This window comes from Ciconia boyciana, chromosome 10 (assembly GCF_034638445.1).
Source record: "Ciconia boyciana chromosome 10, ASM3463844v1, whole genome shotgun sequence".
Taxonomy (NCBI): domain Eukaryota; kingdom Metazoa; phylum Chordata; class Aves; order Ciconiiformes; family Ciconiidae; genus Ciconia; species Ciconia boyciana.
The window spans coordinates 43310272-43336172 of NC_132943.1; the positions used below are offsets into that span (position 1 = coordinate 43310272).

A 25901-nucleotide genomic window follows, 5' to 3' on the forward strand; every position below is an offset into this window, starting at 1 on the left:
AGCATGGGGACTGTAGAAAGTTGTTTCTTTTGGGAACATTGCTTGTACACGACACTGGGAAATACATTTTACGTGATACGATTTAATCTGGAGCAGAAGCTGTCTGTCACTATGGTCTTTCACAATACCAAGATTTTGTTGTTGGGTATGTTGGTATCGTGACAAATGATTTACTTTGTACAAAACTAGTACAAAATTTGTGCCCTGAGCTGACCAGAGAAAGCAAGACACATTTGCATTATGTAACTGCTATTTGCCCTGTATTGTCACACTTGGTAATTTCCTTTTTCAAGTAGATTTACAGATAATGGGTTTCTTGTTCAATTTGCACAACAAGAAGAAAAAAGATAGTTCTAGTGTTTCATACACCACAACCTTCTCACATCTACTCTTTGTAAAAGTCTTTCCTGCAGCCTGTTTTCTGTTGCCTTAAACTTCCTGGAGCAGGTAGAATTGCCACAAGACAAAATCCCAGGTTACTAAGAAGAGTCATTAATAGCCTATGCCTTATCTTAAAATAAATCCCTCTATTCACAGGGCAAAGATACCAGGACTGCCTCCTAAGTCATTGTTAGATGGAAGACTTCATCATCCTTTCAGATCCATTGAAAATGCAGGTCATTTTCTGCTCTCTGGCTCTTTGTCTGAAGCTACTGAGATTTGTGCTTTCAGCTGTCCTATCAGGAAGCTGTCTGTGGCTCATAAACTTCACAGTAGACATCTCTTGAAACTTCACACAGCAGCAGGACTTGAGTCTGTGCATGAAGTCAAGCATTTGATTAAGTGCCTTGATAAAAATTCTTTATGACATGCTTCAGGAAAGTATTTAGGCTTTGTCTAACTTAAAACATGTTTCCATTCTATTCATTTAAGTCCTTAAAATATCACTTAAACTACTGAATGAATTTAAACATTGACTTAAGTATTGTGGAAATCAAAGAGACTGAAGCACCCACTTATATTATGCACTTGCTTTAAAGTTCTGGTGGTGCTTAACACTTTCCACCCCATTTGTCCAGCATCACAGGGATCCTGGACACCTGCTACTCTCCCAGTTTCCAGCATATCTCAAGATGTGGCCCACCTGGTCCAACATTCTAGGACTGCACCCATTGCGGTTATTACAGCTGCTGATATTTTCCAGTGCTTACTACGGTCTGAGTCAGAGCACCGAATGTCTGCGTTGTCCACAAAATGTGTAATTCAACTGTGCATCGGAAAATGCAGTAACCAAATGAGGTGGTGTTGGCTTACTTAATACGAGGTACCATTGTGTTCCAATTTAACACAGCATTGCATCCCACATCTTTATCCCAACCATTCTCTTGCTAGAAGTACAGAAGATGCCACTAGCTTCTGCTGTCAAAGAGGGCAGAATCATGTGTTTCTGACAGCATTATAATAGCGTTTTGTTTGTCCAGCCATAGCAGAATGTGGGGCTATTAACACTTTACCAAAAAGATAAAGGACTGTATTTTGTTTCTTCCTCCAACCACTCCTAACCAAAACCAGCAACAATAACAACAAAATCCCTGTGTGAACCCTACTCTAAATAGCAAGTGGAGAGACTGAACTTGTGGAAGAACTCAATAACTGCTTCAATGGATTTTCCAGGAGAAAGCCAATAGAAAATTCATTCTCTACTGTTACATTGATTCATACTGTTTTGTAGTCAACGGCTAATAAAAAGAGAAGCACGTGTACTAATTAGTTTTGAGCGGAGAAGAATAGGATCGTTCCCCTGCTGAGGAGCCATGAAGTATTTAAATCATGAGTCCCACTTGGATTTGCACTGGGGAAACTTTTGCGATAGCCTTCCTCAAGGACGCAACCAGGACTCTCTGCCCCCGACACTTTTGGGGGTGGGGGGCATGAATGAAATTGGAATCTCATTCTCCTGATAATCAGTTTAGTCCGAAGTTGTAAATATTTCCGTTAGTTGCTTCAGACGGGCAGAGAGGATGGAGGAGCTTCGTTACAGCTTCGAGCCGGAAGACTCCGCTCCCGAATTTCCCTTCTGGGACCAGGCAGATCCCAGCGCTCAGCTGGACGACTTCCTCCTGGACTGCTGCTCCCTGGCAGACCCGTTCTCCCCGTGGCCCTCCCCTGCTGGCCCGCCCGCCCCGGGGGAGCCGGCGGGCGGAGCGGCGGGGCGGGCGGGGGGTGCTGAAGCGGACAGCTCCCCGCCGCCCGCCGGCCGCCGCCAGCGGCACGCCGCCAACCTCCGCGAGAGGAAGAGGATGCTCAGCATCAACTCGGCCTTCGAGGAGCTCAGGTGCCACGTACCGACCTTCCCGTACGAGAAGCGCCTCTCCAAAATCGACACGCTCCGGCTGGCCATTGCCTACATCGCTCTCCTCGGCGAGATCCTCCTCTCCGGATGCGATCCCAAGTCCTACGTGGAGCAGTGCCTGAAGAGCGGTTCGCAAAGCCAGCGGCGGGCAACCTGGAATACAAGCGGTGAGTGAGCGAAGGGTTGTATTTGCGGGGATCACAGCGATGCTTTGGGTTGCCAGTGGGAGTGATCGGTCCGATCGCTTTTGAACAGCCACTTGTCGCATTCAAATGGCTGTGACAACATGCAACTCCATCTTATAAAAGGAGTAGCTAAGTAACGTCTCAATAAAAAAATCCAACCTTGTCTTCTGACTTTAAGGATCTTTCTCTTAAAAGAAAAAAGAGAAAAGAACAACTTACTAAGCTCATGGGAGTGGTTCCTTTTACAAACAAGATTAAAGATTTTGTTGATTCTCAGAATACATTTTAAGACTTTTTTTTGATTCTCTCAAAGTTGATCTTTTGTCATGCAAGCTGATGGAGTCTGTAGAGTTTCTCTTTATTTTCTTTACAAGTTTTCTTTAGCTTGTACCTGACTGAGAAAAACACATGGCTTTGAACATAAACAGAATCTCATTTCTTAAAATACATATGTTCAAGTAACCAAGAGTTTCTCAGAAATATTACAGTTTGACACTGAAAACCAGGATACACATGACACTGCACTCAAATTCCAGGTTTGCTTCAAAGTATAGGGGAGCAAATGCCTATTTGCAATTTACATTCTTATATAATTATTTCTATTTTAAAGTGAAGGACTGCTATTCTGTTTTCTACTTGGCTTGTACTTAATCCTGACTTACGTGGGACTGAACTTTGTGCTTGCTTCCACCAGAATATGTTGCTTCATCAGTCCATAGTATGGTGAAGAAGGGAAATTGCCCATGTGCCCAACACAGGGCCTCAAGTCTCAGCTAGAAAGCAGCAGGTTTTGTGTTACTTAGCAATGCAGGGAGGAGCAGAGGGGGATTTTCAGTAGTTCCTGGCACTTTGCATTATAAGGTAATTAACTACCTTTCTAACTCCGTCCCTTTGCAGTATAAGGTCCTTCGGATTTTGACACTTTTTGGAAATGAGCCTTGAAGCATATCAGCCTTCAAAAAGTGCAGCATAAGTAGAGGAAAGTCGTTCCAAAGAATATTCCCCTTTCATTTCACAGGAAAGTGTCAAAGGGACAAAGCCTACAGGGAAAAAGCAATCAGTTTACTTCTTTAAAGAAAAAGTTAATTAAGTCTTTTCTCCTTTCCTATTAATTTCCATTAGGAAATGGAAATGACTGGGAATGAATCCTGATCACACCTCTCTTGACTACAGAGAACATTTATATTTTATTTTCCAGCTGCCTCCACCTTTAATAGATAAACAGGTTTTAAAACAACGCAAATGGCTCTCATAGGTATCACATCTTCTGTCAGGCTTTTAGTTAACTAATATTTCTGAAGAGCTCCACTTGGAAAGATATAAATGAATGAGGCTGCTTTTCTGGAGAGGCTGAATAGTTGACTTGTTAAAAGCTAATTTAAATGTTTTTAAATTCATGTGGTATGTCTTTACTTTGTTTTCCTTTCTCCCTTCTGTTCTGTGCAGATCTGACAGCCCGCCTGTCTTGGGTAAAGTGGGATTAAGCGGTACCCAAAAGAAAGATCTTTAAAGGCAGCATATTGCAAAACCTGATGACCTGACTGCTGGGTACCGGCTGTTAAATTCTCAGTGCTACAAGCAAAAGCATGGCACTTACAACTTTACTTATTGTCACAGATCACTTTCTCTCTGCATGTCCAGCATCCAGCCTCTTTTGATGTTAATTCATTGCTGTGTAGGACCTTCTGCTTCTCTTTCTTCTAGTTTCTCACACACGTGTGGACTCTCTTGCATGAAAATAACAGAACAGTTTAAAAATCAGTGTCATTACAATCACAGCAACAACATTTTCTCTTCCACTGAATGAGAACTGTGTCCAAATCACATTTCCAGTGTGTGGGAAAACCTACCCCTGATCACAAGGAAAAACTAAGCACCACCTGTTGCAACCTATTGCTTGGCTTAAGATGTCCAGGGCCATAACTGTAAAAGTCACCAGTGATTTAGAGCACAGAGACCACGAAAGGCCCAGTTTTCAGGAGGTGAGACACAGGTCTTTCTGTCTGTGTGTATCTCCAAAATTTTTCATGCCTTCCTCCCAACATGACAACTTTGGGAGGTCTGAGTCCAAGGCATTTTGGTATAGAAAGGCTGACAACTGCTAGCACCTAGGCACTCTACGCCCCTTGTACATGTCAGCTTGAATGCTCGTGCAAAGACAGCAGCTGGCTTATGACATTTTTACAATAATGTTCCTGGTTTGTGATTTTTTGAGCAAATGCCAGCGACCTGATGCTGCTCCAGCAACAATCAGGAAGGCTCTGATAAACTCTTCCAACATGAAATGTCACCCATGTACCCCCTGCAACAAAATTGAGAGGCAAAGCAGTGCATTCACACTTGGAAAATGATTACCAAAGAGTTGTTTTCACAGAATAGCCATCCTGTTCTGTACCCCATGGTAACAATGAGGGTTTTCGTATTAGCAAAAATAAAACCATGAAGAAAAGCCTATAGCTGTTTCTGACATAATTCTCCCATATTACCTGAGCGTACCCTAAAGCTAACATTGTGTTTGTTGAATGCATTTTTTTTCCCTGTTAGTCCTATACTGTAAAAGCTCTGAATCGACTTTTTGGTAAAGATCTATCATACATCTTGCACACTTCCCTAACACCCTGCTAGTGCACTCAGAGATCTGAAACCATTCTGCCTTAATGTACTTTATCACGGCATTTCTTACCAGGTAGGACGCTAGATCTAGATAAAAGAGAATGTATTTCTTTTAACATACTGATTAGTTCTCCTCATAGCTTTGATGTCTACAAAGCAAAACCATGTCAGAAACGGATGGTTTTGGGTGGAAGCAAAAACGAAGAGGGGTTTTTGAGGGGAAAACTGACAAGAACCTTTTTACCTTTCCAATTTTTCTGTCAAAACAAAAGAAGGAATTTCATGTCAGATGCAACAATGTATTTCAGTCAATTTAGAATAAAACATTTCATCTCAAACTTTTGACTGTCTTTGCTTTTTCACCCACTTAAAGACACTTGGATTAATTTTTACAGGAAACAGTGCCTGAAAAGGTGAAAACCTTAAAAAACCACCTGAAAATGCAGTTGTCCACTTTTACCTACTTCTCTACTATTTTGGTTTAAAAACAACAACAAAAAAACAACCCCCAAATCCACCACAAAAATACCTGCTGGATTTTACTTGAATAAGTAAATAATATAAATCTCTACAATCTCTAAAATATGAAATAATTGGTTTTTCCAAATCTGTCACTCTCCTTTGCTAGAAACACAGCAGGTCCTGCAGGCACAGACCTGGCTGGGAGATCAGGGCATGTGGCTGAGGTTCCTGTTTCTACCTTATCTGCATGGCTTGGGGCATGTCACTGATGCGTTGACCCACTCTCCTCTTGCTCCTCTGTTTACCTGACAGTCCCTCCAAGCCCACAAGTGCTTCGCTGTGTGCCCTTGGCCAATGCCTCACACACAGGAACCCAGATGGGACCTGTAGTTGGGTTGCAATGCTGGTAATACTGAAGCCACCTCTATTTTTCCTGCAATGGTAAAGCGCTCCAGATGGGGCCACACAATACGTACAGCGTATCAGTGCAGCGCTCCCAATGCTTTGCTTGGTCTTTTGGATATAAGTCTACTTTTCTGCATCCTGAAAGACCTAGGTCTGTGTAATCATCCTGCTTCAGCTCACCTCACAGTCTGAGCTTAGCAGAGGTGGTGAGGGTGAGAGGTACTTTAAATCCCTAGTGACTACCCACTCACATGAAAGCAATATGAGGAGATCCACAGGACCCACAAGCCTTGAGAGGCCCCTGTGCAAGGCCAGCAGGACAAGTGATGGGCATGGGGGATCTCCACACTATCCTCCCTTCTGGCCCACCACTGCTCACTGGTGGCCTCTGTACTCATGAAAGGGTGGGAAAATAATACAATCCAGGTTTGCCTGGCAGTGAGACAGAAGCAGGGGGCTGGGTTTTTTTCTAGGAAAGTACGTGTGATGGCACCCAGAGGAGGCCACTGCTCTGAGGGAGATGTGCCTTAATCTTTAATCGAAGAGTAGGGCTTATACAACCATGAATTCAAACTCTTAACTCTTAAATAGCAGGACAGAGGCAAATAAAAGGAGGCTTTCTCCATCTCTTTCCAGAGGGACTGCTTGACCCTTTGTAAAGGAGCACAGCACACTAACCAAGAAAACGCCACCCTGACACTCTCCCTCCCTCCCACCTGCTCTGGCAATGCTGATCCTCTGTGTCACTTAAGGTGACACAAGTGTCACCGGCTAGCAGTGATGGGTGGTCAGAGACGCCTTGGTGCTTGGGTCCAGGATCCCCCAGCACCTGGCTGGGACCTAAAGAAAATGAAACCATCCTGCCCATCACCTCTAAGCTCTGCAGCACTCCTGGGAGCAGTGGTCACATCGCCACCTTCCTGGCAAGATTAGGGCAGGCTCAGTCCCATCAGTGGGACCACAGACATCCTCCCAGGGCTGAGAGACCTCCATACCTATCTCAGAGTTGCTCTCAGTAACCCAGGACCCACGCTTTCACTGAGGCATGCAGGGGCAGGAATAGCCATGTACTCTTTTTCCAAAGCTGGACAAGCCTTTCCACAGCAGACCAAGGGTGGCAGGCTGTCCTGATGCCACAGGCCGCAGCACCTTTGGCCAGAGGAAGCTCTTTCAACAGGCCAAGGCGTGATGCTCAGCCATCTATGCGGTTTGGTTGCCCGCCTACAGCTCTGCACCAATGAGAAATGCAAAGATCTGCATGTCCCCATCTCCTGAGATAACACTACCATCCTGTGTCTGCAAAAATGGCACGATCTATGTCAACATGGGAAGGGGAGGGCTGAATCAAGCCAGCTATTTAGAAAGTGTCCAAATGGACCCAACAGAACTTTCTGCAAGTTTTCATCAGGATGTATATTTCTCCAAGGCCCTTATTGATGGCAACAGGGACCTGTGACTCATCCCTCCAAGAGGCTTTCAGACAGACCCCACAGGTCACACACCGTCGTCATCAGGGATCAATAACTGCCTCTGTAGTGTTGTCATGGCTAGTGGTGGAATAGCCTCCAATTGGCAACGTATCTGTTATAAAAGGTCCTTCACACCAAGCTAATTTTGGGTGTCCAAAATCCCTGGTGCCAGATACCCCCGTTTCAATGGTATCAGAGACTGGACTATCTGCCTTGCTTTTCTTTACACTGCAGCAGAGGTCTGTGCTGGATACAAGGCGAGAATGCCATGTTGTGAAACAAATAAACATCTGCTGCAGGCACCTGGTTACAAGCAGAAATCTCTTTCTTTGCCCTTTGCTCCAGCCTAGATATTCTAGCTAATGACTTCTGAAGCAGTCTGGGTGTGTGCAGTAGCAGCAGGAAAGCACACTCTTATAAGGGTAATGTCGGGCAATCTCTCAGGTTCGTGCACTTCTTGCTGTGGACCGACAACTAATCTGGAGATTACATTAGTACCAAAAGCATCCTAATGACAAAAGCAGGAAGAATTGTCCTGGAACAAAGAGATTTTCCTCCATGTGCTGACTCCAGCTAAGGAAGGCTTTAGCTGTAGCTGTCAGCTAAAGCTGAAGTCTTCCTCTGATATGTAGACTCCCACCAATGATGCTCCATGCTCAAACAGCGATGCCAGGAAAGACAGAAATATCTGCTGAGCTTTCTCCAGCGCAGTTCCACCAACGCCACCATGGAGCTCCTATGGGACTTGCCAGCTGTTTGAGTGCAGCTGGCCTGTGGTCTGCAGGCTGGCAAGCTCTGTGAAACGCCCTGCTGCAGAGGCACTCCCACTTATCACTGCTGCTGTCAAGGAATCATTGCACAAGGCATGACTTTGAGGAACAGGCTGCTGGAATTTGATGATGACTCTAAGCTTGGAAAAACTGTAGCCAATAAATCCTGCAGCAGGATATGTAAGGATTGGGGTTTGGGTTGAAGTCAAAACCAGAAATAAAAATGTTCCTTTCGGGAGTTAAAACACTAATCCTGGGCTCTTGAGTCAGTAAGTAGGAGTCAATACATTTATTGCCACCATTAAAACTGATGAAGCTGTTTCTCCTCACGCACACTCTGCTTTGACACCAGTATCGTTCCATTGCCTTCAGTGCAGCCACATTTGATTTATGCTAGCCAGAGGGGACAGTCCACCTCTGTCTGCCCGCCCCAAGCTACCTGGATTCTGGCAGGCTGTTACAGCTGATGCACCAGCCAAAGGTGCTAAACCAAAGGATGCTTCTTGGGCGACGTCTTGTTAAATCATTTGGATGCAACTGGCTGCTAAGGTGGTGAACATGTCATGCCATCAGATCAGTCTCTGTTTCATCCTCTCTGATGATCCCATTCATTTGGAATGAATGAAAGCAAATGAAGAGGGTATCAGCTCTCTCTGGCCGAAGGAAGCCAAGCCTGTGCTATGGCCCTTTTCCTGCTGAATGGTACAAAGGCAAATTGGCTTTTCAGGGATTTTTTTCCAGGGCAGCCCTTCCTGAATAGCTCCAGGTCTGGGCACTTTTGTTCTTAAATAAGCCTTCCTTTTTCTGACTGAACTTCAGCTCCTGGAAGTAAACTATAGGGCAGAAAGACCCAGGGGGGCAGTGGTTTCTGTGCACTGCATTTATACTCCACGTCGATCCAGGGTAATTGCTGTGCTCCGTGTCCACCCTCCTTCTCTCCTGCCAGTTCTGGCTCATTCCCTGTGTCACGCTTGATAGCAGTTTGCCCAGTTTTCTGGTCTCCTGTCAACAGGCTTGATTGGCAGCACAATGTGATTCTCTGCCAGGGAACTACTTCTGGTATTTACCTTAATTTTTCTGTTTCTTCATCTCACCTCCTGAACCCTGAAATTTTATCCCAGGAATAACAGCTACAGAGTTCCCATAAATTATACAGATTCTGTTATACACACACACAACCTAATTGTACAGCAGCCCATACACAGTAGATTACACCTTAGCAGAGATGAAGATTTTAAGATGACTTTATGAAGGTGGAGGCCTACGCGAGGCTCTGCAGTTCCATCAGCATGTTCCCAAAGGAGGACACTGACTTTCAAAGCAGCTCTCAATGACCTTCCTGGTTTGAGAGTCAGGCTCCCCCCTTCCTGGTCTTTTCAGTTCTGCTTCCTTTGCAATGCAGCACAGAGCAGCTCTGCTTTTTCCTTGTCCTCTAACAAAGCAGCAGGATCCTCTCAGCAGAAAGTCAATGGCCAAACCTCCTATGGAAAGAAGCCAGGAGGTGCTGAAGAATGGTACCCTCGTATGCAACCTCTGAGGACCAGCTTAGGGGCCCATCAACAGCAGAAGAATTGTTCATGTGAAACACGGTCCCTGCTTCCAGCTCACCAGGGTCCTTGCCAAGAAAAGTGAGAATGATTTGTTACACCTTCCTTCCTCCAGAACTAAACTACTGACCCTTTCTGAAACAATACACCATCATTCTCCTTCATCAACTTGGAAACCCTGGAACAAAAGAAATCACATCCCCATTGTATAGAAAGAAGTTGTTCTTTTGAGAGGGCATTGCTAATTTATTTAAAGGACAGACCTGGGAGTGAAAGGACAATTTGCTTTTCCTTTTTTGCCACAGACCCACAGTAGCAAGGTTCATTTCCAAGAGCCCTACTATGCCAGCATGGAAAAAGGACTTTCATGTTTCACCTGAAACAAGACTGGACAAGTAATTGGACAACTTCATATTGCTTCTTAAGTGGTGCCAGAGCTTGGCCACTGAAGATCTTGTGATTCACAAGCTACTTGACCTGTGGTGTTCAAGATTTGAAAATTAATGAGAGGCAGGACTGCCTTCCAGTAACCCACAGCCCTGATTTAAAGAGAACCCCCTCAGGGTCACTCCCATACTGCCTGTACAGAAATTGAACTCTTTGCAAGGTGCTTATCAAGTGTCTGGTTGACTGTGCTGAAATTTTTTCAGGGACTTCAGAAAGGAGGCTAGACCCCAACAGCAAAGTGTTGTGGCACCACACCATTTTGTTATGAAGAAAGACATGGTCTTAATAGGCAAAATCTCACAGCGTGAAGAAACAGCTCAACTGCACAATGATGTTTTTTATTGCATTTCAGTAGCCAGCCACCATTTCACACAGAAGAGATTCCCCAGTGTTAGCTGCATTCTGTAAAGCTGTCTGGAGAACACGGCCCCTATCACAGCCTCATTCCTGGTGGATGAGAGGAGATGGCCTTACACTGGCTTTGTACACAGTCCTGCACATCATCCTGCTGCACTTCATGGCTGTCTTCCCAAATCTCACTCCAGCAATGCAAGATCAGCCATAGTGGCTGGTTCCAGTTTGCGCATGGGTAACAATCTCTGAAGGTCGACATGGCTCCACAGCTGTCGTCATGATGATGGATTACCCCAGGCTGTAGCTGTCTCTGCTCATACAACCGTACACACCCTGCTAGATCTGTTTAGGAGGAGGAGGCTGAACTGCAGGGAACGGATGTGTTAAAACTCTGCCCTGAGCCAAACACCAAGCACCGTGTCTTCACACCAGTCCCTTTTCGCATGCTGAGCATCAGTTGGTAAGGAAACACAATATTTTTCCTGAAATAATGGGAACGTTTAGTACCTTGGGAGCAGGGCAGTCAACAAAGGAGCTCCCAGGTAGTCTTTTCTTCCCTGCCTTCCTGTTGCAGAGAAGAATAAAGTTTCTCTGTACCTCTCATGCTGAAACTCCCTAGACCTGAGAGTGCTACCACCATGGTCTGCCCTGGATCTATTTGCAGGTGGGATGGCAGCCAGAGCTGGTGCCGTATGGTGGCTGCTGGCAGTTCCTATGCTCGTTCAGCTTTGCAGGTCTCTGCATGTGAATCTCAGTCCATGTAAAACCAGCCGGTGAAGTAGAAGCAGCAGCAGGTCTGCTATTAATTAGCAATTTGTATTTCTTACCTGGCTTCACTGGCCGCTTTCTTGGCCCAACAGCTGATGTGTTATTCACATGACTGGCCCTTCATTCACCTTCAGAACAACCAACCTTCATTTTGTGCAGGATTTCCTGGGCTGTGGGCCATGCTCTCACTGTGTCAAGCAAGGGCTGGTGTATAGGCATGGGATATGACCCAGGAAGCTTGCCCGAGGAAACAGCAGGAGGAAATTAGAACAGCCTGAGGGTTTCTTATAGGTACTGTTGTCTTGTGGGACCTTGGGATCTGCAGCAGAAGCTGTTTGCTCCTATGTCAGACTTTGGGAGGGAGGCAAGGAGGCTGTTCCCTTTGCATGGCCATAGAGGAGCTTGGCCAGGGCCAACTCCTTGGTCAAAACAGGACCTTGGACTCTCCCTGTGGACGCTCCTTGGAGCAACATAGTCAGTTTGCACACGTATGGAGGCAAACAGGCAGTCTGTACTGGCTTTCAAGAGGAGGTTAAATATACATAGTCAGCATCCTAAATGCCTTGTGGAAGTCCCCTTAACAACAATCCAACACATTGCCCTCCTTTCCCAACTGGGTACTCTCAATAAATCCATGTGTATGGACACGGAATATTGCCATAGGGGTTACCAGCAAGCCCTGACCTTTGGGGAGAGCCTCCCAAGCCACATCAGCTCCTTTTGTGGGAACAAAGTGCAATTACAACCACTGTGTCTAATTTTAGATGACTCCCACTCCCACCCAGTCTGTTTGCTTAAGTCCGAGTGCATTTGAACAGGGAAACACCAGAGCCAAAGCGATTCCAATCTCAAAGGTAATTTCTTGCCAGGAGAGGGGAAAAGGGAGGCGGGGGAGGGAATAAAATCAGATATTATTTTGCACTAACATTCAAAGCCCGCATACCGGGAGGGTGTTTGAGCGGAGGGAAATCCAGCTGCAGGCAGTGCCCTCTCGTGGTACAGGATTAAAATCTCGCTCTTCCAGAAGCGGAGGATGACCCCTGCGAGCATCCCTGCTCCAGCTCAGCCCCAGCAAAGCGAATCACCTCGGGCAACGTAGCGAACAGAAATAGCTGTTAAAAAAATACAGATAAAGCGTATGCATAGTTATCTAGCTCTGCAATTAGATTATGGTTTATGCCTCTTCACTTCAACCAAATCCCATGTGTTTTATCTTTCTGAAGCCATTTTTATGCATCTTTCTGCCCTCTCTCCAAGTCTTTATTGGCAAACCTTGCATAGAGAAAGAGACTGAAAGATTATTTAGCGTCACAGTGCTCCTGTCTGCAGTGTCTGAGTGCTCAGAAACATCGGTATAGTACTTGCACAGCACCTGGGAGAGCCAAGATGACATGAGCTGGCACACAAAGCCTACAGGCAGAGCATCCACTGATCTTGAAGGTCCCCAGGAAGCAGCGCACCATTCCCTGTGCACCCTGCTTTGGTCCTGGAGTCTGCCTGCCCTGCGGCGAGACGCCTCTTTCTCTCATCACAGTCTCGCGAATGGCTAAGCCATCTCCTCCAAAAGCACTTTCCAAAAATAATCAAGCTGAGGCAGACACCGAGCATGGAAAATTTTAGCCCAAGCAGTTCCCGTTAGACACTGCTGTATGCAGATGAAAATGGAGTGAAGCAACGGGAAGGGCAATCACAGGTTTGGCTGTTTGGAGTGCGCACACATGCTTGTGTATGTGTCCTTGTCTCTTGGAAATGTGGGATAGGAGAAGAGGGAATAATAAAACTTCACATACAGAGATCAGCAATTATTATCAGCCATGAAGGGACATCAGCTTGGTAGACCTTTCCTTGCAGCAAGTGTTTTCACAGCGTTTCAGTGCCCGGCAGATTTCCCTCTTGCCTGCCCCTCCAGCGACAAGTCACGCTCACAGGTGAGGCTTATCAAAAACCCATTTCCTAGGTCATGGAGTGAGATTTAAGTTGGGATTCCCAGAGAAGGACTTTTGCTAAATGGCCACAAAGCTCCTCAGAGGGGAACCTGATCTCGATACCCCCTACGCTGAACTGCACGCAGGCGTGCATGCACACACGCATCCTGCTTGAGCGTGCAAGAGAGATTTCCCAAGCTTACATTTACACAGTTCTCCGGAGGACAATAAAGTTATATGAACTGTAGCAACCTTTATTGGATGTTATAGCACTAGACCCAGCCAGTGAGCTAATCTGAGACCTGGTTTTCAACAAACATCAAATCCTCTCATTATTCAGATACCTGCATTTCAGACCCGCAATTCCCAAGGTTTTCGACTTGCACACCCCCTGCTGCAAGCGCCTCTCTCCTCACGCTGTCTAAATCACAGCGGATATTTCTATCACTGTACTCATTTCCCTCATTCTATATTTTCCTCCTCCTGTGGAGGTACACACCAACCTACCCAAAGTCACCACCGTATTTAAGAGTCTTGGGTGATGCAGCAAGATGTTTGCAATAGCGAGCTTGCGATAGCGAGGCGGACTTTCCCAGCTAGCACAAGCCTTTGCGCAGATTTTTGCCCATCTAACAGCCTGGTTTGCAGCATTTCTGCTCTTTAATCTGACTCCAGCAGCCCAGGAAAATGATGAAGTACATGCTTAAATATAAGCGTGTGCTTCGGTTGAGCTGGTTTCAGCGGGTATTAGTACAAAGGATAGACTCCTGCATTTTGATGGATCAACACCTTACATTGAGTAGCTTATCAGTTTTCCTTTCTGCTATTGAAACACGTGCTGCACTCGTAAATCAACCTTTTCCAGGAAGGTAATTCCATATTATCAGTAAGTTTCCAATAGACACTATCCAACTCTCCTTCTGACACCACGGGCTAGGATTTCTGCAGCATTGTGACAGGATGAAAACTTCAGGCTTAGAAACATTACACTGCCCCAGCAGAATGATGGATCTGCTTCCAGGGGGTGAAAAATCCTCAAGCCAAACAAAAACCAGAAAAGGTCTTTCGATAGCTTTATTTTCCTTTTCCACATTATATTCTTCTACTGACTCTTACATCTTCGTGAACTGATCCCGGTGCAGCTCTTCAACAGCCAAGCTATTCTCCATGGGGTAAAACATCAGCAAAACACGCGACTCCGAGCCAGCACTGAAACTGAACTGCTTTGCAAAATGAAAGTAATACGTGGTTGGTATCTTCCCAGTGAATTGAATTAATAATGTTAAAAATCAATAGTAACTTAACAACCCTATAAAACTGCAAAATTAAATCAGTGAAAGAAGTTGGCAAACCATTTAAGGTTTTGCTGATTAAAAAAAAAATTAGAAATTACCAACTTTCAAGATATCTTAAATGCCGTAGAGGAAGAATTTCACCCTATCAAAATAATTTGCTTTTGGAACATTCAAGTGAAATTTGTAGCGATCTTAACCTTGGTTATTTTGATGTTAAAATGTGCTGCCCTTATCTTTTGAGAGAGTTCATATAACTAAACATTATCTAAGGAAGAGCTGAGCACCCTCTCTTCTGAAGGTGTTTAGCAGAAATAGTTAGGAGTGAGACCAAATTCCTAACTAATACAAGTACTGATCTTTTCAAAGCAATAAAAAGTAGTTAGAAAACTGCATTGAATAAGTATTCAGGGAATTTGTTTTAATTCTTCACTAGCACATGAATGCAAAATAAATACTTTTAAAAATACTCTCTCATTGCTTAAATAAATTTAAGACCCTGAATAAACAGCGATGGAAGTGATTTTTGGCTTACTCAATTACTTTTTTTCCCCTCTTCTTTTTCTTTGTGATTTCTATTACCTTGCTACTTATTGCTAGCTCAAGTTCACAGCTGCAGGGAGGGCTTCCCCCCCCCCCTGCTTTGTGAACAGATCAGCTTGAATCCGGAGGGGAATTTCATGGTTGTGGCTGTCTCCCTGCCTCCAGAGTTGAGGAGAAAGCTGTCTAGCCTCCCTTAGATAAAAACTGTGGTGGAGCAGATTGGTGCATTTGAATCTCAAACTAAAAAGAAAAACAACACCCCCTCCCACCCCCCCAGATTCCATAAACTCAACCAGATGCCTTAGAAGGGCAAATATCTTGTTCCTCTTTAATTAAAAGGTATAGCAAATAAAAATCTGGTTTTAATTAAACAGCAGGAATATAAGATGTTATCTCCCAAAACCACTCTGCCGCAGTGAATTAACTTTTGCTAGTATTTTTTTTTTAAATCCATCCCATATCAATCTAAACCCAGCACACAGAAGGAGAATTTAGTTTCTATGAGAATATTTATATGCTCCAAGATAACAAGGCAGCAGCTCCCGAATGGGTATAAACTGTCAGGGCCAATGGTTTGTACTGGTTTAGGCTAACACCAAAATGGGTCCTTTAGGATCAGTTGATGTTGACTGCCACACTCGGCACAGATGCCAACATAAGCATACACTCACTTGCATATAAGCATGCTTAGCCTTTGCTTTACACACTGAGGGATATAGGGAATTTAATCCTAGTGTTTAATCAATTTTCAATTTTCAATCAAGACCCAACAAGCTGCTTGCTCCAGTCCCGCCAAGGCTGTCCTCCTCCCGCAGCCGGCACCCTCACCGATGCAGCGTGCCTGCATGCTTGCGTGCAGCGGCTCCTGGATTGCTGGGAAACAACGCTTTGTACGAAGGTGTCCGCAAGGAGGGTTAAGTCCTGGCTTTTTCCAGCAGCGTGGTATCCCAAGCCAGGGCCCAGCCTGCTTGTAAAATAGTGCAGGTGTGTTTATTGTAATCATCTCTCACTAAAAAGAAACAGGTTCAGGGGGTTTAAATATAATTAGCATGAGCTACACTCCTGCCTTTAATCACTACCTTGCTGGTTAATATAATCAAGAAGGTAAACAAACAAGGATTAACTCCATTAAATAAAAAAAATATATATTCTACTAGGAAGCTTGCAAAGGAATTTTGTTTTGTTACGCTGCTACAGAGCATCATTTTATTTCCACATTACAAATTATTTCTAACATAAAAATACTCTCCTCTCCCTGCCTCCTGTAGGGAATAGCCAAATACAACACCCTTTATTTTTATTTCACATTCAATATAACCACAACACCTTGCACTTTCACAACACCTTTCACTAGAAGACATCCAAGCACTTAAAAATGTTTTATCATACGTAAAATATAAGATAGCAGTTGAATAACATACCTGTCGCTCTGATAATGTATCTAAAATGATATGTCGAATATAAATACAGGTTTCAGTACATTTTGGTGTCCCCAAATGCTCGGCTCAGAATATCGCTGTAATTACTGTTGCTGCACCCGCTCGTTTGGCATCCGAGAAAATGCTTGAATCGGGAACTGAGTTTTGGCCATTTGGACATGGGATGGCATATTTTGCAAATGAGCTTTATCATGACATAGGAATCATACCCCTATGAAACAACCACTTAGTTCTCGTGGAAAGCTCTGTTTAAACCGCACCTAAATACAGGAAACGCTCTTATCAGCAGAGATAGAGGCATAACGCTTTAATGCGAGGCTTGCGGACCGCTGCGATCCTGAAGTTTCATATTCACAAGAGGAAGCCCAGATAAATACAGGCACGTGGATATAAGCCTGTTTGGATGTGTACATATTGCGTATCTCCTTGCAGAGACAACAAATAGCTAAATACACTCTCCCCCCTTTCCTGCTTCCAATGTAAACCAGCCCTCGGGATCTTCCGTTGATATGTTTAAAAAAAACCCTCCAGCTCTCCCTGAGAAGGGAAAGTCAGCTCTACCGGCATGTTTATTGATACAGGACGTTAAGTGCCTGACTGACCAGATTTTGCTTATATTAAAGACACTTTTTGTGCAAATTTTATGGAATGTGCAGTGCCAGAGTTTAGAGGAAAATGCGAGATTGTCATGGTAACAGCACATGGGGGCTGCACTAGGGAGAGGTCCCTCTGGGAACCACACCACCAGCAGAATTTTAAGCATTTGCGACTATTATATTTTTTTTTAAATTACTTCATAGCTGTGCCAAAAAACATCTAGGCGAAAAAAAGAAAAAAGGAAAATACCACAGTATTCTTCACCGGTTTGCAAATAAACATCTGTCCTTTCCACTTAGAAACTGCAGGGAGAAGAAAAACATTAGAAGAAAATATTCCTCCCCAAATACTGCATTTTAGAAGCGACGCTGTCAATACTGCAGAAGTCAAAACAGGTTAAAAAGATGCTCGGCGGATAGCTGCAGCTAGCTGAGGCCATGAGCCTGGAAAGCATTACTGCTTACGACAGTGCTTTACGCACAGCGAGCCCGATCCTGCAGCAATTTATTTGATGAGCTCCGTTTTATTCCCCCTGAGCAGCTCCTCTGAGCTCAGGGAAACTCCTCGCAGTGCATAGTTAGAGATAAAAACCCGGTGAGGTCCCTGCCACCCCAGTAACGCAGCTCACGGGGTCTTCACACGCTCCACGCTCAGCGCGGGATTAAGCGGGACCCTAAATAAAGCCAGGCTTAAACGTGTCCCTCCACTAGGTTAAAGATGAAGCAGCAACTTCAAAAGTGAGCTGAGCTGCTTAAAAATTGCAGCTTTTGCAAGGGAAATGTCAATCATCTTTCCTATTTTAATTGCTGGTGTCAGGCGATTCACAAAAAATGGAATCGAATGTACCTGCCCCAAAAATAAATGCAATGTTTTTCTTCACAATACCTGTATTTCCTGAAGCCAAACACCCATTTTACAGCAAACGGAAAATATTTAATAAAGACTGAGGTTAATTTTGTTTGTAACTGATTTCTGATTTTACATTCCTAATTTTGGAATCAAAATGCAGGGGGGGGAAACCCACCTTTTTCCATGGAAAATTTAATTTTGTTAAAAAAAAAAAAATCTTTAAAAACTGACCAGCCATTTCTAACAGCAACTGGGAGAGGATACAAAGTTGAATAATGCAGAAACGCAGGTCCCGGTTCTGCCTTTCTTATAATTTTTTGCGTTGCCTGGGGAAGTCAGAGACTGCAGGAACCCATCTTCTCTGGCAGGCTGAAAGGTGACTTTAACCACATCTGTCCAGAGGCAAATTCTGCCAGAGGAAATTCTGTTTCACAGCCATGGCCATACGTGCTGCGTATATTTTTCATTGTATAAGCATAGTGTCAGGGATAACTTAAAGAGACTTATGTCAAGTAACGAGACGTAGTTAAGCTCTATTTTGAGGACAAGAAATATTCACGCACTGTATTTTTTTTTTAAATGAAAAGATATTCAAAATTGACATAGCATTCAAATTATAGGCTGGTCACTTGAAATAAATTACAGCTATCACTGTGCAATAGTAATACATCAGTTTATATATATGCCCTTTGAAAAGGACCTCAGGTGTTTATGAGCTTCTTCTGCATTTCGCACAGCTTTGCTCATTCCTGGGGCACTTCGGCGAGGAGGTAGCGCCTGCAGGGCCGGGAGGGTCAGAGCTTCTTGACTCACGTCCATCCCCACGGTGCGTCTCGGCGTGGGGCCGGCAGCACTGTTTGGTACCGCGTGCTGAGCCAGACCCCTGTCTGCTGGAAGCCAGAGCTGGAGGCGAGCGACATGCCATCCCCTCATCGGCTGCAAAGCAAGGGGTGCAGCTGCGAAATGGACCTTTTCTGCTCATTTTTAGCACAACCTGCATTTGTTGAAACAAAGGTAGGATTTTTCCAAAGCACTCGGTGTTGAGCCCAGCGATGTTAGCAAGATTTCGACTGGTGATTTCAACAGGAGCAAAGACAGAGTGCAAAATGCTTTGAAACTCCTGCTGTCCTAACACCTGCAAAATCCCAAGGCTTCCCACAGAGTGGAACCGAAACCAGCAGGGACTTTCAAACATTGTTAAAGTAGGGGACGGGCATAAGAGTGAAAAGCAAGTCCTTGTTACATTAGATCCTTCTTTCAGCAATGCTATTGAGTCTCAAGAGCAGTGCTAATAACCCTCTTCCCTGCAGCTCCCTGGAGCACCCCCTTTTAGACATTGCCAAAAATTGCTGATGCACTGGGAGCCGTGAGCTCTCCACAACGTGATGTGGATGGTGATAAAGGCATGAGGAACAGCAGCAGAGCCAGAGGTGGTTGGGGCATATTGTAGCAAGAGGAGAGTAGGGTTGGTTTGGAAATTGGGATCACAGGGCTGTTGTTGCCGCTTGATGATGGTGGGGACCAAAATGCCCATCGGTGAGCTTTGAAGCACCAGGATCACTCCCCACCTCCAATCCGTTTAGCAAGCAGCTGGAATCAGGTGGAAGCTGATAGCTAATTAATAGCAACTAATAGCAATTTCTGGAGCTCTGAAAATTCATGGAAACTGAGATAAATTAAGAGTCAGAGGAGATGGCATAGTCATGTCCTTTACATGCTCATGAGAGAGCATTGTTAGCAAAAACATCACCGTAAAGCATTGTAACAAGCTCTCTTGCCTATCAAGACCATGACAGTGAAAGCACATGGATCCATTCCTGTTGAGACTGAAATAAACCACTAGTATTTTTCCAAGTATTTTTCCCCCCTTCTGGAAAATGTTGACTTTCTGAAACATTTTTTAAAATTTTTCATAGTATCCTTCTACTGTGCTAACCTGATCGGTCACCTTCATCTGTGCCCCAAAGCAGAAAACAAAAAAAGTGAGTGAATATAAGAAAGAAATAAAGAAATAAAAGAAATAAAGAAATAAAAGGCATGTAAATATGAAAAAAGAATTAATAGAATGTATTAAAATTCTGATTTTAAAAGCTGTATTGTGAGAAAAGAAAATGTATAACCTATTTTGGTAGACTGTAAAACAGGGAATCAACAGGAGCAAAGGCAAATCCCTCTTCTATGCTTTTCTAGGTGCTTCAGCAAAAGGTTTTTAAAGCATTTATTTGGGGGTTGATGGTTGACCAACCACCTTTCTCCCTCCCCAAGAAAAAGCCAAGAAAGCATAAATATTGTTTGACTCAATCAAACATTTTTTTTTCTTATTGTTTGACTCAATCAAACATTTTTTTTTCTTTTATCCCTTTAACCAGAAAACAGTAGGGAAAGAAATGTTCAGATCAAAACACGACATTTCATTGTATCTGAAACGAAATGTTTCAGTTTTGACTTGGGGTGAATTTTACACTATTTAAAAACACAACATTTAACCAAATTTAGTCTCATAATATCTTGTTGAAATCAAAACATTTCCCTTCTAAAGTTTCAGAAAAAAAACCAGTTTTAATTAGGGAAAAACCCACCCTTTTCAGTTAAATCTAACTTACATTCTCTTATAACTCACAAATAGTTTTTGTCAAACCAAAAAGTGCATATTTTGGGCACATCAGCTAAACATCTTCTGAGCTCTGATTTATGTAGAAGCTGGTACTCTGGGGCCCTGATGTGCGCTTTGGGTACTTGACTGTTGCCACAGTTTGAACATCGCTGTCATATCTGTCCTTCAGATGAGAACAAGGCTGCTTCATGCTAGGTGCTGTAGGAAGACTCTGAGAAAAATACAAGTATCTGCATTATTATTATTACTATTATTATTATTATTATTATGGTAGCCTGGGTGCTGCTGGCTTGGACATTCAACCATCAAAAAAATGCAGGGAACAAAATGCACCATCTTGTTTCTTTTTATCTTTGGATTATGCTATCGTTTCTTTGGCATTCCCATTCCCTATCATCTTAGCAGCTCTTGCTACACTTGAGAGGTATGACTTTGCTCAATACGATCAATAGCGAAGAACAGCAGAAAGAGATGATCATCAACACAAGATTATAATATCTGCTCTGGCTCTTCGGTGGCTCTGAAAACGTGCAAGTATGGTTGGGGAGATGGAAAATAATATGAAACACTCACTAACAGCATGTAGCATAGAAACTTAGAAAACCACTGTAGTCATTGACTCACAGATGGTCAAATGAACAACATGTTTCTATTCCTGTATTTAATTAAATCTTAATTATGCCACCAACAGGGTTCAAAACAGCATTATGAAACAGCTTGCATGAATACCAAAATACGATTGGCTGACGAGACTTTGAACTCGTGTAATTATCTTCCCAAAAAAGCGCACACGTTGGGTCTATAAAGCCTCTTCGCCAAGCAGCCTGTTGCACCACAGCACAAGATTAAAAATAAATTCTTGTAGAATATACTTGGTTCAAGATATGGAGCCGATAAATGGAGAGGCAGATTTCAAATTGCCAGTGAGTCCAGTTGAAAGATGCTGAGAGTCAGAGGGGGACTTTCCAAGCCTCCAGTATGCTCTGGATCAGGCCCCTCCATGGAGGCTTTGCCTCTAACCTTTGTTGGTCTGTAGATAAAATGGAACCATAATAAAATCAAGCAACTCTAATTTAATTCTTCCACCAGCTGATCATGTGAGTTAATTAAAAACAGCTGCCTGAAATATGCCTTTGAATTGTCTTTTTTGTTGTTGAAAGAAGGCTCTTTATTGAAAAGAAATATTTTGGAGGATCTTTCTCTTTCATTTTTAATATGGCAGCTAAAAAATGACGACAACAACTTGTAAGTGCGTTTTCCCAAGGAGTTTAGTTGTTGCAGTTCTTCCCAGAGCAGGGGGCTGGGAAGGCCCCTGGAAGGGACCTCCATCCTAAATTCAGCTCCCAGGCTCTTCTTCCACATTTTAAAGCCATTTCAAGCTGCTTTCCAACTTGATATTCAGAGCAGGGATCACTTGCCCCTTTCCCACTTGCAAGCATTGCATTGAAGAGCTATGTATCTCGGAGCAAAAGAGCACACCATCCAAGGTGCGCCCACCCTACAAGCCACAGGTTCAAGAAAAAGCGCAAGAGATGTTAAAAAAAACCTTACCGCTTTCAACTTTTATGAAAGGTTTTCTACTTTGGCAACATCGTCTTTGGTGGACACGTGCAACAACCCTCCAGCCTTGGTCTGAAAAGACACTTTTTCTGTGCAGAGCAGCGTAGAGGGGGAAAAGAAGGACAATGAAAAAGTCATTGTTTTTTTTTTTTCCAATGAGGTACTAAAATTTAAGCCATTCTGTTGAAAAATCATTAGGAAAACAATGTGATGCATGTCATGAGCAGGTACATGAACTCTCTCTATTTTTTTATGGAGGTGGTCAGAGCAAATAAAGCAGAGAGCAAGGCTCTGTGTAGGTTTACAATTTAAAAAAAAAAAAAAAAAGAAAGAAAAAAAGCCCCAAACTGCCTCAGTCAAAATTTTCCACCCAAGATCCATATTTTGTTGAGGGCTAGATTTTTCAGTGAAAATTATAAGTTTGCAATGGTTTTAAAATTTAAAAGTTTTTACCTCCTCCCCCCACCTTTGGAGATATTTTTAAAGATGGACTCAAATTTCTAAGGAAAACAGAACCTTTCCAGAAAAACTTTTGATAGTGCAAAAAAGTCCGTTGGGCAGGGGGAAATAACTTCACTAGAAAACTTTAACCTATTTGAACCTTTTGGTTGGATCGCCTGCATTCAGGAAGACTCTACTGAAAATACAAAGGTTCTTCAGGAAAACAGAGAATAGGAAACCCGCTGGATGGAAGAAATCCTGGCTTGGGGACACCTTTACGCCTGTCTCAGAGAGGAGGTAGACTGCAGAAGTCTCCAAAGCATCCTCGCGCCCTAGATGCTGGATGCTACTGGGCATCCCCCATCGGGGCGGGCCCATCCAGGGATGGAGGCTACCTCTGCCACCACCTTGCTAAGCTAACACAAGCTCTGGGAGAAGTGTGCATGGAAGCCTTCGTTCCCTTGAATTTTCATTTTGAAATGAAATATGACACAGGCACACACTCAGTAGACGGCTGGCAGTACTCCCGCTTCCTATAAAAGCCCACCAAATCAGCCGAGACAGAGAATGTCTTTTCACACCCCTTAGTTGCACTTTTTGATATTCGACCTAATTTGATTACCGATTAATCTCAAAAGGAGAGCAGAGTTTTTCTCAGGCTTTCTTTTTTTCCCCAGTGAGGCCTCACGCTCCCTGAAATACCCAAAATCGCTGACACAGTGCGCTCCTCCAGGAATCCAGAGCCTTTCCCACTGAGTTACAAGCTGCCAAGGAGGCTATATTATAACAAAAGAAGTTTTTATATCCTCCTGTAGGCAGAATACTGGAAACTACCATGAAATGTGCATTATCTGAACGGTATTTGTTGATGGTTAGAATCAGCTTATTTAGGAAATTTCCAGCTGATATGTAAACACGCCATGGAGAAGGACAGAGACAGCAGCAGTGATGCAGGCAGTGTCTGAACCCTCTTGGCTCTGGTCCTGGGACTTAATATCTTAATAACTTGTCCTTATGAGTCACTGCACTGAAGGAGCCAGGATTGCTCTTGTCACATTTGGTAAGTGGACTGAAATGCAGTTGCAGACTGTGTAGTGGCTCAAGATGGGGCTGGGCGAAACATCTCCATCACGGCAGGGACGCCATCATTTGCTCGGGACCTCGCAGAGAGGTATTGTTTAAAGGATTAAAAGGAAAAATAACACAGGGAAAAAAAAGGTAACCTTGAAAAGGAAAGATGAAAGAGAGAGGTAGGGACTGACAAATTTTAGGCAAGCACGTCGGTGGACTCAACACAGGTGTCTGGCCAGACTGCTCCAGCCTGCCATAAACAGGAGGTCAAAGGGATCAGACAGTCCCTTTTGGCTTTAAACTTCTGAAGGTTTGATTAAATCAGTGAAGAGCACTAACAGCTCCCAGGAGGCCAGCCTGAATTTTCACCAGATCATCGTGATTTGGTCCATCCCATATCTCCTCAGTTTTGCCCAAAAGAAGGCCGTTGTACAAAGAAGTGGCCACAAATTCTGCCTCTTGATGTTTTCTGCACCCAACACTAACCTGTGACATAAAGTGCAAGCAGTCACAGCAAAGAGGACCAGAAGAAAATATTATTATTGAGCAGCCCACCTGATCAATCCAGAGCCTAAAAGTCTGGGTGATGGATGCTTTCCTCTCCCTTTCTCTTCTGCATCACTGGCAATGCAGGTTTTGCAGACTGAGTTACAGTCTAAGCACTGCCATGCAAGTCCACTGCATCCACTACCTTGCACTGATTTCCCCGAACAGAAGCTGATGAGAAAAGAAAAGAAAACATGCAGGGAGCTAGCAAACTTCATGTCTCTGCAAGTGTCAGACTTCAATGACGAGCTAATTCTGCATTTACCGATGGCACCAAAGAAAAACAAACCTGAAAGCAAAGAGATTTCTCTTGGGGAAAGGCAGCGCATTTACGTACAGGTTTTGCAGGGTAAAACCAAACTCGCAGAGTGACTTTGTAGTCAGCAAAGTATCTGTAAAAACAGCACCTTCTGAGTCATCAGCTGTGATCCTCACGCACATATCTGCCAACTCCAGCAACAAAACCAGCTTTCGTGCTCTTGGGCATGTTGGAGCTGCAGATTCAGCCCGGCTCTGCGAGAGGGAGCTCCATCCCCCTCTGGCTCCCGTCTTCCCAGGACACGTTATCCGAAATCCTCCCGCGGACTCCGATTCCTGGCATGGACGTGGGAACAGGAAGGAGCCCTGTGAGATGTTCGGGTCCCAGCCCACGTCCTGCAAAGAAACACCAGGGCTGCCCAGACAAGGGAGCAGATTTTTCCCACCCCAAGAAAAGCCCCTAGCACGGTGCTTTCATTTGAAACTCGCCGAGAATTCAATTTCCTTGCCAAGAGGTGGGGGTAACAGGGAAGGGGATCTGTCATGCATGGGTGCTCCCCACTACCACTCTCACCGACTCCTTCATCCCTCTTTTTCTCAAAAGGAAAAAAAAAGGGAAAGAATCAGGAATTGCTTCATAATATAATTAAAAATATATATATATTCTCCACACCCTGATTTTCTCTGCTCTATCCCCTTTCTGCTGACAGGGAGACCCTCCCAAAGGAAAAGCAAAAAGAAGCAAAGTAAAGAAGTAAAAGAACTTATCCCCAGAAATTTTTCTCTGGTTTTCTTCTAAACTTAGCAGATTTTTATGTGAGTATTCCAAAATGAGGGTTTGGGTGGGGTTCCCTTCTTTTTAAGAGGTAAGAAATAAAAATACAAGAAGTAAGATTTCTTCCACATTTAATTGTTCCCTGAAAAAATGTGGGGAATCTGAAAGAAAGTGGAAGTTTTACATTGATTTCCAAACTAAAAGTGTAGATGTATGAACATTTCATTATTTCCTCCTTGCTGTGAAACACTGAGGGGAAAATATTGAAACTGTAACTTCCAAAAAATGATGATCACGATTTTTGTCGGAGATGCGTTTTCCAGCAAAAACAAAAAAAAGGAAAACAAATCTTATCAGTGACATGTTTTGGTCCCCGCTATCCAGCAGCCTCTTTATTTTTAACCCCAGAGATTTGTATCTAGGTCAAGTGTACGACCAATCGCCCTCCTCCCACAGCGCAAGATTTAGCCTATCATTTCTCAGGTTAGAAATGCATTTTGCAAAACTCTCTTTGGGTCAGCGATTAGACTGAGTTCAAGGCCAATTCATATTCCATATGAATCGGTTGGTCCAGTCCTAGCGACAACAGCCAGAATATCAAATATACGACAAAACTGGCCTACTTAATGATATTTAAAACATATGGCACAACAACGTACCCCACATTTCCATAGCTTC

At 43.8% G+C, this 25901-nt stretch overlaps 1 protein-coding gene and 1 long non-coding RNA gene across 2 annotated transcripts; one reads left to right on the plus strand and one right to left on the minus strand.

Annotated features, from left to right (window-relative positions):
- The first annotated feature begins 1961 nt into the window (after positions 1 to 1961).
- Positions 1962 to 3962, plus strand: LOC140657219 (helix-loop-helix protein 13-like). The gene is made up of 2 exons (XM_072873911.1): positions 1962 to 2460; positions 3925 to 3962. Exons 1-2 carry the CDS (start codon positions 1962 to 1964, stop codon positions 3960 to 3962), a joined length of 537 nt encoding a protein of 178 aa, XP_072730012.1.
- A 16509-nt stretch (positions 3963 to 20471) lies between these two features.
- On the minus strand, positions 20472 to 24345 carry LOC140657676 (uncharacterized). Its single transcript, XR_012044427.1, has 3 exons — positions 24200 to 24345; positions 22124 to 22221; positions 20472 to 20783 (listed from the first exon to the last, which is right to left on the minus strand). It is a non-coding gene; the product is annotated as an uncharacterized lncRNA (long non-coding RNA).
- Positions 24346 to 25901: the final 1556 nt, after the last annotated feature.